The sequence below is a fragment of the Elaeis guineensis genome, chromosome 3 (assembly GCF_000442705.2).
Source record: "Elaeis guineensis isolate ETL-2024a chromosome 3, EG11, whole genome shotgun sequence".
Lineage (NCBI taxonomy): Eukaryota > Viridiplantae > Streptophyta > Magnoliopsida > Arecales > Arecaceae > Elaeis > Elaeis guineensis.
Window position 1 is genome coordinate 88,156,029 of NC_025995.2, and position 12,225 is coordinate 88,168,253.

Sequence of the window (12,225 nt, forward strand, 5' to 3'; positions counted from 1 at the left end):
CAGATCAAATTAAGGATTGGCTCCGAAATTTGAAAATTGTTTTGAGTTCCGAAAAATTGACCTATGTCCTTGACCAAGACCTTCCCCCTCTCCTAGCCCGTCCGACCGCTGATCAGAAAGCATCTCATAAAAAGTGGTTGGACGATGACAATAAAATTAGGTGCTACATGTTGGCGTCAATGTTTAACAAATTGCAACGCCAACACGAGGACATGACTACTATCAGAAAGATGCTGACTCACCTATCAGAATTGTATGGTGAGCAGAGCCGCATAGCCCGTTTCAAAGTGTCCAAGTGACTCTTTAAGGCGAAGATGCGTGATGGACAGTCGGTCCACGATCATTGTCTGACAATGATCAAGGACCTCGAGGAGCTTGAGAAGCTCGGGTTGTCCATGAATAAGGACTTGCAGGTTGATCTGATCCTGCAGTCCTTGACTGATTCATATGGGCAGTTTATTGTAAACTTCCATATGAATAAAATCCAATGCACTATTTACGAGTTGGTCAATATGCTAGTTACAACAGTGGGTACCTTGAAGAGTTCAAAAAATTCTGTACGTGTTGTGGAGCGGACTTCTTCCGAGAGAAAGTCTACTGGGAAAAAGAAAAAGTCCGTGAAGAAGCAGAAAGTAGAGAACAAGGAGGTTCCAAAGAAAAAGACTGTCAAGAAGGAAAAATGTTTTCACTGTGATAAAGACGGCCATTGGAAGCGAAACTGTCCAGTTTACTTGACGACCCTGAAGAACAAGAAGGATAGACCTTTTGAAGGTATGCTCGTCATAGAAACAAACCTGACAGTTTCTTCAACATCCAATTAGGTGCTGGACTCTGGATCTAGTGCTCATTTGTGCACTTCTTTGCAGGATCTTGAGGATAGCAGGAGGCTGAGGAATAGAGAAATGATCTTACTATGGAATGTCGTACGGGGTCGGACCACCCGATATGGGGCATGCCGAACCGTCCCGACGGAGAATCGAGACGGTTCCGACATGCAAAATGGCACATGCCGGTGCCGGAGAAGAAAAAGAGAGAAATAGAGAGAGAGGAAGGGAGGAAGAAAAAAAGGGAAGAGAATCCGCCGGAGGGACCGTCGGAGGACAGCCATGGCCGTCGGGCTGCGGAAAGGGCTCCCGCGGCTCCGCGCGGAGGACAGGGCCGATCCGCCCCTGTTTCTCAGGGCTTTTTTTTAAAAAAGCCTTTTCAAAGTGAAGTCGGCAAACCCCATACCAACTTCACTTTGAAAAAACTTTTTTGTTACCCGCGCGGAGCCGCGGGAGCCCTTTCCGTCGCCCGACGGCCACGACTGTCCTCCGATGGATTCTCCTCCCTTTTTTTCTTCCTCCCTCCCTTTCTTTTTCTTCCCCGATTCGTCCGTGTTTTTCTTCATCGGTTTGCCTTGGTTCGAAACGGAACGGAGGCGTGCCGTACCGTACCGCCAGCTGGCCGATCCGGCCACCGATACCGATTCTGACGATCTTAGATCCTACATGTTAGGAATGGAGCAAAAGTTGCTACTGTGGCCGTCGGAACCTATCCTCTACGATTACTCTCAGAAAATATTTTGATTTTGAGAAACTGTTACTTTGTACCTGCCGTGAGCAGAAATCTGATTTCTGTCTTTTGTTTAACGCAGGAAGACTATGTAATTAGTTTCTTTAAGGATCATTATACTATTTATTTGAGAAATAATAAAATTGAAAATGATTTTCTTATCAATGGTCTTTTTCAGTTACATATTGATGTTTCTGTTCATTATGTCGAGCAAAATGTGAATGCTATAGATTTCAAACGCCCTAGAGATAATGTGAACGAAAAGTACTTGTGGCACCTAAGACTAGTCGCATTGCAAAAGATAAGATTAACAGATTGGAGAAAATCGGACTATTGAGTCCATTGACTTTCGAGTCATATCCAGTCTGTGAATCATGCCTTTAAGGCAAAATGACCAAGCTACCCTTTATGAGACATGGGAAAGGAACCACAGAGTTACTTCTCTAGTGCATTCTGATGTTTGCGACCCATTCGATGTGCCGGCCAGAGGAGATTTTGTCTACTTCATTATCTTTACCAATAATTTTTCACGATTTGGGTATGTGTACCTTATACGTCACAAGTCTAAAGCCTTCAAAAAGTTCAAAGAATTTAGACATGAAATGGAAAAACAAACCAGAAAGCCCCTTAAGGCTCTTCGATCAGATCAAGAAGGTGAATACCTTAGTAGGAAATTTCTTGAATATCTCAAGGAACATGAAATTATCTCACAGTGGACTCCGTCTGGAACACCTCAACTCAATGAAATTTCAGAACGGAGAAATTGGACCTTATTAGATATAGTCTGTACCATGATGAGTTTCACAAACCTTCATGATTTTCTTTGGGGACATTGTATTTTGACTGCCATATATGTACTGAATAAGATTCTATCTAAAATCGTTCCTATCATACCATATGAGATATGGCATAGTAAGAAATTGAATCTGAGTTATCTCAAGATTTGAAGTTGTCCGGCCCACGTTAAACGACAACAAACGGACAAGTTAGAATCTAAATCCTTTAGGGCTCATTTTATTGGATATCCTAAAGAATCGTTAGGATATTATTTCTATCTTCCGGAAGACTATAATATGATTGTGAGTCGACATGCAGTTTTTCTTGAAAAATAGTTTATTCAAGATGGAGACATGGGAAGATAAATTAGACTCGAGGAGAATATCTCCAAAGAGCAGCGAGCCCTGGAACCTGAGGAACCAGTTCAGTCTGAGCCGATTCACATACTTCCTCCACCTCGTAAGTCTAGTAGGATGTTCCATCCTCCTGAGAGGTACTTAGGTATTATCTCAGAGAATGTAGAAAAAATGTTCCTCACAGAAAATAAAATACATGGAGATGACCCCAAGACCTATAACGAGACGATATCAGATATCGACTCTGAAAAATGATTAGAGGCAATGAAGTCAGAAATTGACTCAATATACTCAAACCAAGTCTGGACCTTGATAGATCCACCTGAAGGTATTGTATCTATTGGGTGTAAATGGATCTTCAAGAGAAAGATAGATGCAGATGGAAAGATAGAGAGCTTTAAGGCTAGGCTCATGGCGAAAGGGTATAGTCAGCGCGAAGATGTTGACTATCAGAAAACCTTCTCGTCTGTAGCCATGCTTAAGTCTATCCACACATTGCTTGCTGTTGTAGCGTATTTCAATTAGAAAATATGACAAATGAATGTGAAAATAGTTTTTCTGAATGGGTATCTTGAGGAAGATATCTATATGGAACAGTCGTTGGGTTTCACTTCCTATAATGGTGATTACAAGGTTTGCAAACTGCAAAGATCCATTTATGGACTAAAACAAGCATCTCGGAGCTGGAATGCTCGGTTCAATGATGTAATCAAATCATTTGATTTCATCAAGAATGAGCCATGTATTCAAAAAGATTAGTGGGAGCACTTTCACTTTTCTCGTATTATACATGGATGACATTATCCTGATTGGGAATAATATTTTCATGTTGGCCTCGATCAAAGTATGGTTATCTAAAGAGTTTTCTATGAAAGACCTAAGAGAGATCCTTCATTTTGGGGATAAAAATCTATAAAGATAGATCTAGGAGGATGCTAGGACTATCACAGAAGATGTACATTGAGGAGGTGCTGAAAAGGTTCAGCATGGAGAACTCCAAGAGGGATCTTGTACCTTTGAGACATGACATTCATCTATCCAAAAAGATGTGCCACAACACATTGGAGGAAATTGAATGCATGAGCAAAATCCCTTGTGCTTCAACTATAAGGAGCCTCATGTACGCCATGCTTTGTACACAACCTTATATCGCTCATGCTGTGAGTGTCACAAACAGATATCAGTTGAATCCAGAGGAAGAACACTGGACTTTTGTGAAGTGTATCCTTAAGTACTTGAGAAGGACTAAGGATATATTCCTGATCTTTGGGAATAGAGAACTGAAAGTGTAGGGGTATACTAATTCAGACTTCATATCTGATATCGATGATCGAAAGTTGACATCGAAAAGTATTTCTTGTACAATGGTAGCGCTGTCAGCTGGAAGAGTTCTAAGCAGACTGTGATAGCAGACTCCATGGAAGCAGAATACATTGTCGCATCGGAGGCTGCGAAAGAGGCGTTCTGGTACAAGAAGTTTGTTGCAGAACTTGGAGTGATGCCATCAGATGCCGTCCTTCTCTATTGAGACAATAATGGTGCCATAGCCCTAGCTAAGGAGCTGAGGTCTCATCAAAAATCCAAACACATCGAGCGACGATTCTATCTCATCCGCGATTATCTCAAGGATACATCAAGGTGAAGAGAATCGATATCGCGGACGTAGCTGACCCACTGACGAAGCCATTGAGCCAGCAAAAAACTAAAGCCCATCTTGAGAAGATGAGATTTAGATTTGTAGCCAATTAGCTTTAGATCAAGTGGGAGTTTGTTAGATGTATACCCTATAAGCCAGATTGACTGACACTTGTAAAACACTTTTAGGACATAATTTATAATTTGACTTTGATATTAATGAAATTGGGTTATTTTCATTCACATTATGTTTAATAGTGTCTATGAATCATCTATTATGTTAATGGGTAAAATAACACATTTTTAAAGAGTTGAAAATTTGAGACGTGCTAATCTTAGTTAACTCATAAATTGCTCTCAATCATAGAATCATCATAGAGACGGTGATCGATCCGAAAGATTAGTATACGATCGTTTCCTTTGAATAGATGAATCTTGAATCTATGATGTGAAGACACGAGCGAAAATATAGGTGCTTGTTAAGAATAAAGATACTAAGCGTGACCATTTACGAACAATCACAAGAAAATCTACCTTCTCGTCAGTGACATGTTCATAGCTACGGTTGTGTTTAGTTCTTTGACTTGAGGTGCATCGCTAGTTCACCTTGAGGGTGCTGTAGTTTGACTACACCATAACTCGGTCTTCTAACTATATGGAGCCTTGAGGTGTATGTTGGTTGCAGTATGTTCATTGTAAGAATTGAATTGTATCAAGATGGGACCTATTGATCTCAGTAGAGGAGCAGTCCTATGTAGATCATGAGATTGAGTCCAAAAGCCTATGGCCATGACAGTGTGAAAGATAGAAAAAAATTTCTATTAGGTTTCACATCGAACTCGAATCGATTGATTCTATCATATAACAGATATGAGGTTTGACGAGTTTATTTTGACCTTGATTTTGTCGAGACTCACGATAGAAGAACCGAATCACACGGTAACTGCACCAAAAGATTCATTCTTCAGTTCTGCTGGATTGCCACTACATACTGCTAGGTGTCACTAATGGATTGTGGGACTAATTAGAATTATTTCGATGATCAATAATTCTAATTGGCTGAATTGAAAAGAGTTTCAATCCATCGAAAAGAGTTTTGATGATGTTGATGATAGAAATCACAATATATCTCACTATCAGACAGAATTGGACCTATAGGATCACACAAACAAGGATTTTGATCTTGGATTGTGCAATTAGACTAAGTGTAGTCTAATTGGGTTAGGAGCTATTGAGTCCTAGTTTTAGGTTTAAGAAAACCATGCCAGCACATGGTTAAACCCATTTTCTCAATTTTGGATCCTATTAGATAGGATTTAATCAATTTGGTACAAGCTCCAATTGGGTTCCAAATGCTGGTTTACCCAAGTTCGAATTTGATCGAATTAGGTTAGGTTTGTGGGGGCACCAAATGTTGGCACCACTCAATGCTGTTCGGCCAAGTGATGGGGCGCACCCACATGGATTCGATCCATGTGTGTGTCACCCAAACCAGATAAGAGAGAAAGAGAGGGATAAGTCTCATCCACTAGTGGATAAGGATAAGAGATTTGATCTCTTTTGAATTCAAATTCAGATTTGAATTCAACTTTGAAGTTAAAATCGTTTGAATTCGAATCGAAGGTGGATTAGAATGAGGCGACAACAATCTTATCCTAACTCCACGCCAATCTAAATTTTTCGTTGGTTTTGTGCGACAAAACAAAAGAAAAATCAGATTGGGATGGACCTAGGAGAGTCCTTCTGTTTTAAGGCGTCTGATCTGATCAGATTCCTATAAAAAGAGATTCTTTCTGATCGACCAAAGAAATTATAACCAATAGATCATTTCCCACACCTCTTCCTCCTTTCCATTCCTCCTCCCTCTTCTATCTCTGATATCCATCCCTCTTCCACATTCAAGGGTGTTGGATGAGCCATCTAATGGGTTTCAGGTGTCGAACGCCATCAGTTCTACGCGAAGAGTCCAAAAGGCTGCGATCAGGGGCTGATCAGAGTCCTGTCGGCGATCAGATTTGAATCTGATCAAGGAGCTTGCAATTTCGCCTAGGAGTAGGCGGATTGATCGAGGAGAAGGCATCCTAGATCAAGTCCAAGTGGATACCTATAGAGGCCAGGCACGTGCGTGGCTCCACAGCGAACCTCGAAGGTCATTGGATCATCAATCGCGGAGATCATCTACCCGCGCACGATGATGAGATCACCTCTTATCTCTTATACATATTGTTTTTTATTATTTAATATGCTGTTTTTCTGATTTGAATCTAAGTCTCGCATGCCGGATTCGATTAAAAAATATTACTAATCCGATGCGCTATCCGATCCTTTAATATATATATATATATATATATATATATGTGTGTGTGTGTGTGTGTGTGTGTGTGTGTGTGTGTGTGTGTGTATTATATTAACAAGTTGGGCCTAATCCTTATGAAGTGAGGAGAACTGGCACTGGTATTCCTTGGTACTTTGAAACACACAGGTTGGTCTCTGGATGCTACAAACCCGCAAGCAGTTATACTTCAACTAGTTAACAAATAGCAAATCTTATGCAAAACATTAAGTTTGTTATGATTCTGTTTGATTTTATTAACGGAACAACAATGTCCTGAACCATGAATCTCTCCGAAACCTAAATATATGCACATCTTCAATCAGTCTTATTTGGCATGCTCCCATCAATGTGATAAGAAGAAAATTGAAACAAGAAATTTAAAACAAGTGATGTTTGATATATGAAGTTCCCAAAAGTTGAGATATAAGATGATTTAGTATCAATACTTACTGGCGTTTGTCACTAAATTAATAACAATATTCTAGGAGCCTCTATCACACCTAAATATACAAATTTTAGCATCTTAGTTGTAGCAACTTATTCATCACACTTGTACCAAGACCAAAGGAAGAAGGTCAAAACAAGAAACTTGAAACGAGTAATCCTGATGCTAAGTTCCTGAACATATAATTTTTATATATGAAGAGAACTCTTAATGTTCAGCATGCAAGGCCAGACCCCTTAACTATGAAGCCTCCACATGCCTTATTTAACAATAGAGGCCACATGTCTTTTCTTCTCCAGTAACCCTCCCCATCCCACAATTCTCAGAAGGCACATGCATGGCACAACTAAATTACCAGTCTGCATATAAAAGGCCCTGCTCACCTGGTTCTTGTTAGCATCAATGAGAATGACATTTGCTAACTTTGGTTGTATGTCGGCGGTCTTATTCTTTATGCCAACCTACACGCACAGCAAACAAGTTTCTCAGATAGATATGTATAGAGAGAGAGAGAGAGAGCACAATAAGATGAAGTGAAGTTGAAGAATGGTGATTAAGAAGATACAAATGAATCTTTTTTCCAGTAATGATGCATGCACTCATTCAGGAGTTTCAAAATGACTCATTTGCAAACTATGATCTATTGAAAATCTGCTTTTTCTCATTCTAGCGGGCTATAAGTTACAGCTAATAGACATCTGCTTATATAAATGTCTTCATAGTAAATGTAACCTGGAGTGTGCTTTCCCAGTGAGTTTATGGACGTGTGCCCATGCACAATTATGATGAAGAAACTACAAAGTTCTAATATAGATAAAGCACAGATTTAGCAGGATTCTGTCTGATGAGAAGCAGATTGGTGTATAACAAAACTGTGCTTCTGTGATGCACAAAATAAATTTTAAAGTTCTCTCTACAAATGATTCAAAAACTAAGGTACTGGATCTAGTTTCCAACTTTTTGGCAAAGATGTCAAAATGGATACTTGACAGATCAAGTGGTTGCCTATGTCAATGACTCATCAAGAAGCCCTCAAGTAGTATGTGCTTCGATGATTGTTCTAAGTGCCTAAACATGATGAATTTAAACAAATGCTATAGTGCTTTTTTTTTTTAAATACCCACTCAAGACCTAATGGCTCAAAATGTATATTGAATTAACTTAACCTTATGAACCATCAAATAATAAGCAACTTCGACAAACTAATATAATTATTCTTTTTTGTGAAATACTGTGCATAGTTATGTACTTTTGCTCATTCATGAATCTAAATCCTAGCATGACCCAACTAATTGCCTAACCCAGCTTCAGGAGCTCACCTATTATCAAGGATTGTCCATCAGCAGCTTAGCTACCATGTCTGACAGTCCAACAATCCTCTTCCTTAAGCAAGCAAGATTGAAAAAAAATAAAATCAAAGCTAAGAAATTGAATTATTTTTATATGGAATTGTTTTTCTAATCAATTTGATTTTTAAACTGGCTCAGCAAACATTTGTAGCATGCTTAAACACATGAAGGAGCTCAGGCACTTGGAGGCTGCTTAAGTACTGTGGCATCCCCATTTCTAGGTATAAACAGTGGCATGCTCACAAAAAATTATAAGCCTAAACAACATTTTAAGTGTGGAGCATGATGTCCAATGGCTGACATAGCATATGCCATGCCAAGCATGTAAATAGCCCAGGAAAAAAAAAAAGAAGTAAAATGACATAAAAATTAATTTTTTATCTGAAAATACGAAAAGGGATTCAGTAGATAGGTTGCCCCAATGCTGGGTCAGTACTGGCTTGCCATGGTGTGTGCCTGCTGGCAAAGACCAGCATGGGCCAGCACTAAATTGCCTACATACCTAATAATTTTAAAAGTTTACATTCACTGCAAAAAAAAAAGTTAATAATGAGTATTGAAGTCACATAATTTCAGAGTTCTCTCTGCTGTTGTCAACAATGAAATGGAAAATTTTTAATTAAATGCAAATATAGTTTCAACTGGGTTAAGGGGAAAGAAAATTAAAGGAATGCAAACATAGGCTTAAAAAACCACAAGGAGTGTTATGATTTCTAGGAAGGGTATGGTCATGACTTAGCAATGAGCTTGTTTAGTGATAGACTGCATGAAACATGACATCAACCAATTCCTAATACCATCAATTTTTTAACTTAGCCAAGATCCAAGAATAATTCTGAGATAATCCACAGTCAAAAGGAAATATGAAAGAGTTGAAGTATGTAAGGAAACTCACAATGTATGGAACGGGCGCATCCAAAAAGTCCAACATGTCATTTGGCAAAATCTGGATTAATACATGTTAAAGTTACTCATTGGTGACACTATATACGATGAATATATAGAGCAGTTCTAAAGAAAATTCCATTATAGACAAAATGTCAGTGCTAGAAACAGAGAGAAAAAAAGGTTGCTTACTGGCATTAGTAGGCTCTGCCACTGATAGGGACGTATTAGTGGGATAACTGATAAAACTGCAGCAGATAAGATTCCCTGCACATCATACATAATATCAGGACCTAGTAGTTCATGTCTAATTTGCAATGGCATGTAGGATGCATCTTTACTTCCTGATAGCATAAATTCTTGGATTAGAAGTCATTTTGTATGGTTTCTCATACTCCATTAATCAAAAATAAATAAATAAATAAATAGTAAAAAGATCAGACACATAGCAGCAGATCTCAGTAATACGCAAGGAAACAAAATCAGACAGAAAGCATTTACCGGAGCCACATGAAGAATAAGGGATGTACAGCTAGAATGCAGGCAGACAGCTCTTGTAAAAAATAAAGCAAGTGACCAAATTTCATTGACTTCGTGTCATTTATACAATGAGAAAAAGAAATAAAAATTCTAGTAATGAAGACAAAACACCCTTTAAGTACCATGTGAATGCAAGAGCAGATCAGCAAAACTATTCTACGCCTATGTTCTTGTGCTCATTCACTATGTATCTGCATGCAGTTCAAAGCAAAGCAGCAAGATACTTTACTAAGCAACATGATTACACCAGAATTTAGCAAACAGATGGAGAATCAAAACAATTAGCAAGGAAATTTAATTAGGTGAAAAAAAATGCCAAGATGATTTTTTAACACTCAGAAGGATAGTTGTATTTCCATATGAAATAATATTGAAGGACTAAGTTATACAACCAACCACGATGGCATGTGGCCTTCCCATAATAGTGTCTATGTATTTACAGGAGTAATAATGACCAAGTAATGAAATTATCATTGTTAACAGCTGTTGCCTTGGTCAAGTGCCTTAAACAAGATTAGATTACCTACGCAACCACTGCCTAGATTATTGCACGTGTATATCTGTATATTTAGAAAAGCATGTATGCATACATGCTTAAATAGACAAATTCATGCAAAAACCCCATTTTGTTAATAGTTCATCAATGATATGGAAACTAAGGCGAGACTTTTTCATATGCATTTAAAAAAAAAAAAAAAAAAAAGAAAGAAAGAAACTTATGGACAAGTTACAGCTTGTTGAATACCAAGCATAACAATTTTCGTCTTCATGAAATGTCTGTCTCTGCCATTTGAAGACGAGTATATGGTGAGTCCTAAAATCTATATGACCAATCTATGGTCTTTGGTAGACCCATGGCATTGGCTTATCATAATTTGTTAAGACAAGACTGGGCTTTAGGCTTATTTCAGTTGGAAACTCTGCATAATCATCGCAACTACATCTTAAACAAGGTTTGAGATATCGATAGCAGACCGTGTACCAGTTTCCTACCAGAACGGTACAGTATTGGGTACCAACACATGGTGTGAGCTTGCGTCCCATACCAACACAATGTGTATCAGTGCTGGAAACCTACCGGAAGGATGTGGTACCATTCATACCATCCCATTCTGGCAATATTTGAAACCTTGATCTAAAATTTGTGATTCCATCCTCAAACATTTCATTCATGAACTCAACATAGCAATTAGCAAAGCAGTCTTGATGAGCATTATCTGCCACAAATGCCTATCTAAATTACTTGAAGTCTTGGTGATTAACCATTATGGCTAAAAGCCTAAAACACAGTTCGGGTTATGCAGCCTCCTAGTGTTAAGACTGCAAAATTCATAACATGCTAAAATAATTAAGGATCCAGGCTAATCTGAAAATCTCTTAAGAATAGCAAATAATAGTTGTAAAAGTGGGTAATTGGAGACATAAGAGAAAGAAGAGTGGAGAAGGGGGGAAAATTTGATTTAGGGATATTGAAAAATATAGGCCTGAGACTCAAAGAAAATAGAGAAACCCTAACTCCTTTCAAGCTACATGTCATTTTTTTCTCTGCACAATTAGAGGACAATTACCCACCCTTTCTCCCTCTTTTGTTCTTTTATGTCAGAGCCACATCGGGATCATCAACTTGAAAATAAAGGGTGATGTCCTTTTAAATTACCACAACCTCATCCTCTTATCTAAACCCCTCAATATAGAGACCAAAGCTTTTAATCTCAAGCATTCATTCTGCAAAAACAGAAGATAAAAGGTTAAAGTTCACTTTAAGCCTAGGGGTTGGCAATGAGTCAAATCATTTTGAGTTTGGGTTGGGTCAAGATAGAAGTATTACATATAAAACCCTGACACATGCCTGAGCCAATCCAAGACCAGGTTGGAAATCTGACCCAAACCCACCCATGGGTCATTTTGCTTGACCCGCTCCAACCTAGCTAACCTGTGACATACTCCATTCACATGACCAAACCCACCAATCTCACCTCGACTTGACCCACCCTACTCAGCCAGACTCATGGTGGTAGAAAGAGAAACAAGTGCAATGTGTGACCTGGTGGGTTTCACAATGGTATAAGACAGAGAGGAGATATGAGGCGGGATTTAGAAATGTGGGTTAGGAGAGTATCTTAGGATTGTTAAATATGCTTTGAAATTCCATCCAACGCTTGTCATTTTCAAGGATAATTATTTAAATCATACCAAAGAGTCCAACCCCCTGTGAACTTAACTATTAAATTGATTTGGACTGGGTAATCTGACAAGATCCACCTTAACAGAGCCAACTGTTGTTACCCGAATCAAGTCAAGAACCCAACCTCTGGCCAACTAGATTTTGACCAGGTTAGGACTTCAAAC

At 38.7% G+C, this 12,225-nt stretch overlaps 1 protein-coding gene across 4 annotated transcripts in view; it reads right to left on the reverse strand.

The window, feature by feature from the left end:
• LOC105041831 (uncharacterized) overlaps positions 1-12,225 on the reverse strand; it is a 55,690-nt gene that overhangs the window by 10,173 nt on the left and 33,292 nt on the right. For all 4 annotated transcript variants that reach the window (XM_010918878.3, XM_073253937.1, XM_073253936.1 and 1 more), the window contains 3 exons: positions 9,529-9,603; positions 9,347-9,397; positions 7,486-7,563 (listed from right to left, as the gene is read on the reverse strand). In XM_010918878.3, coding sequence (XP_010917180.1) covers positions 7,486-7,563; positions 9,347-9,397; positions 9,529-9,603 — 204 coding nt within the window. The remainder of the gene's footprint in view (positions 1-7,485; positions 7,564-9,346; positions 9,398-9,528; positions 9,604-12,225) is intronic.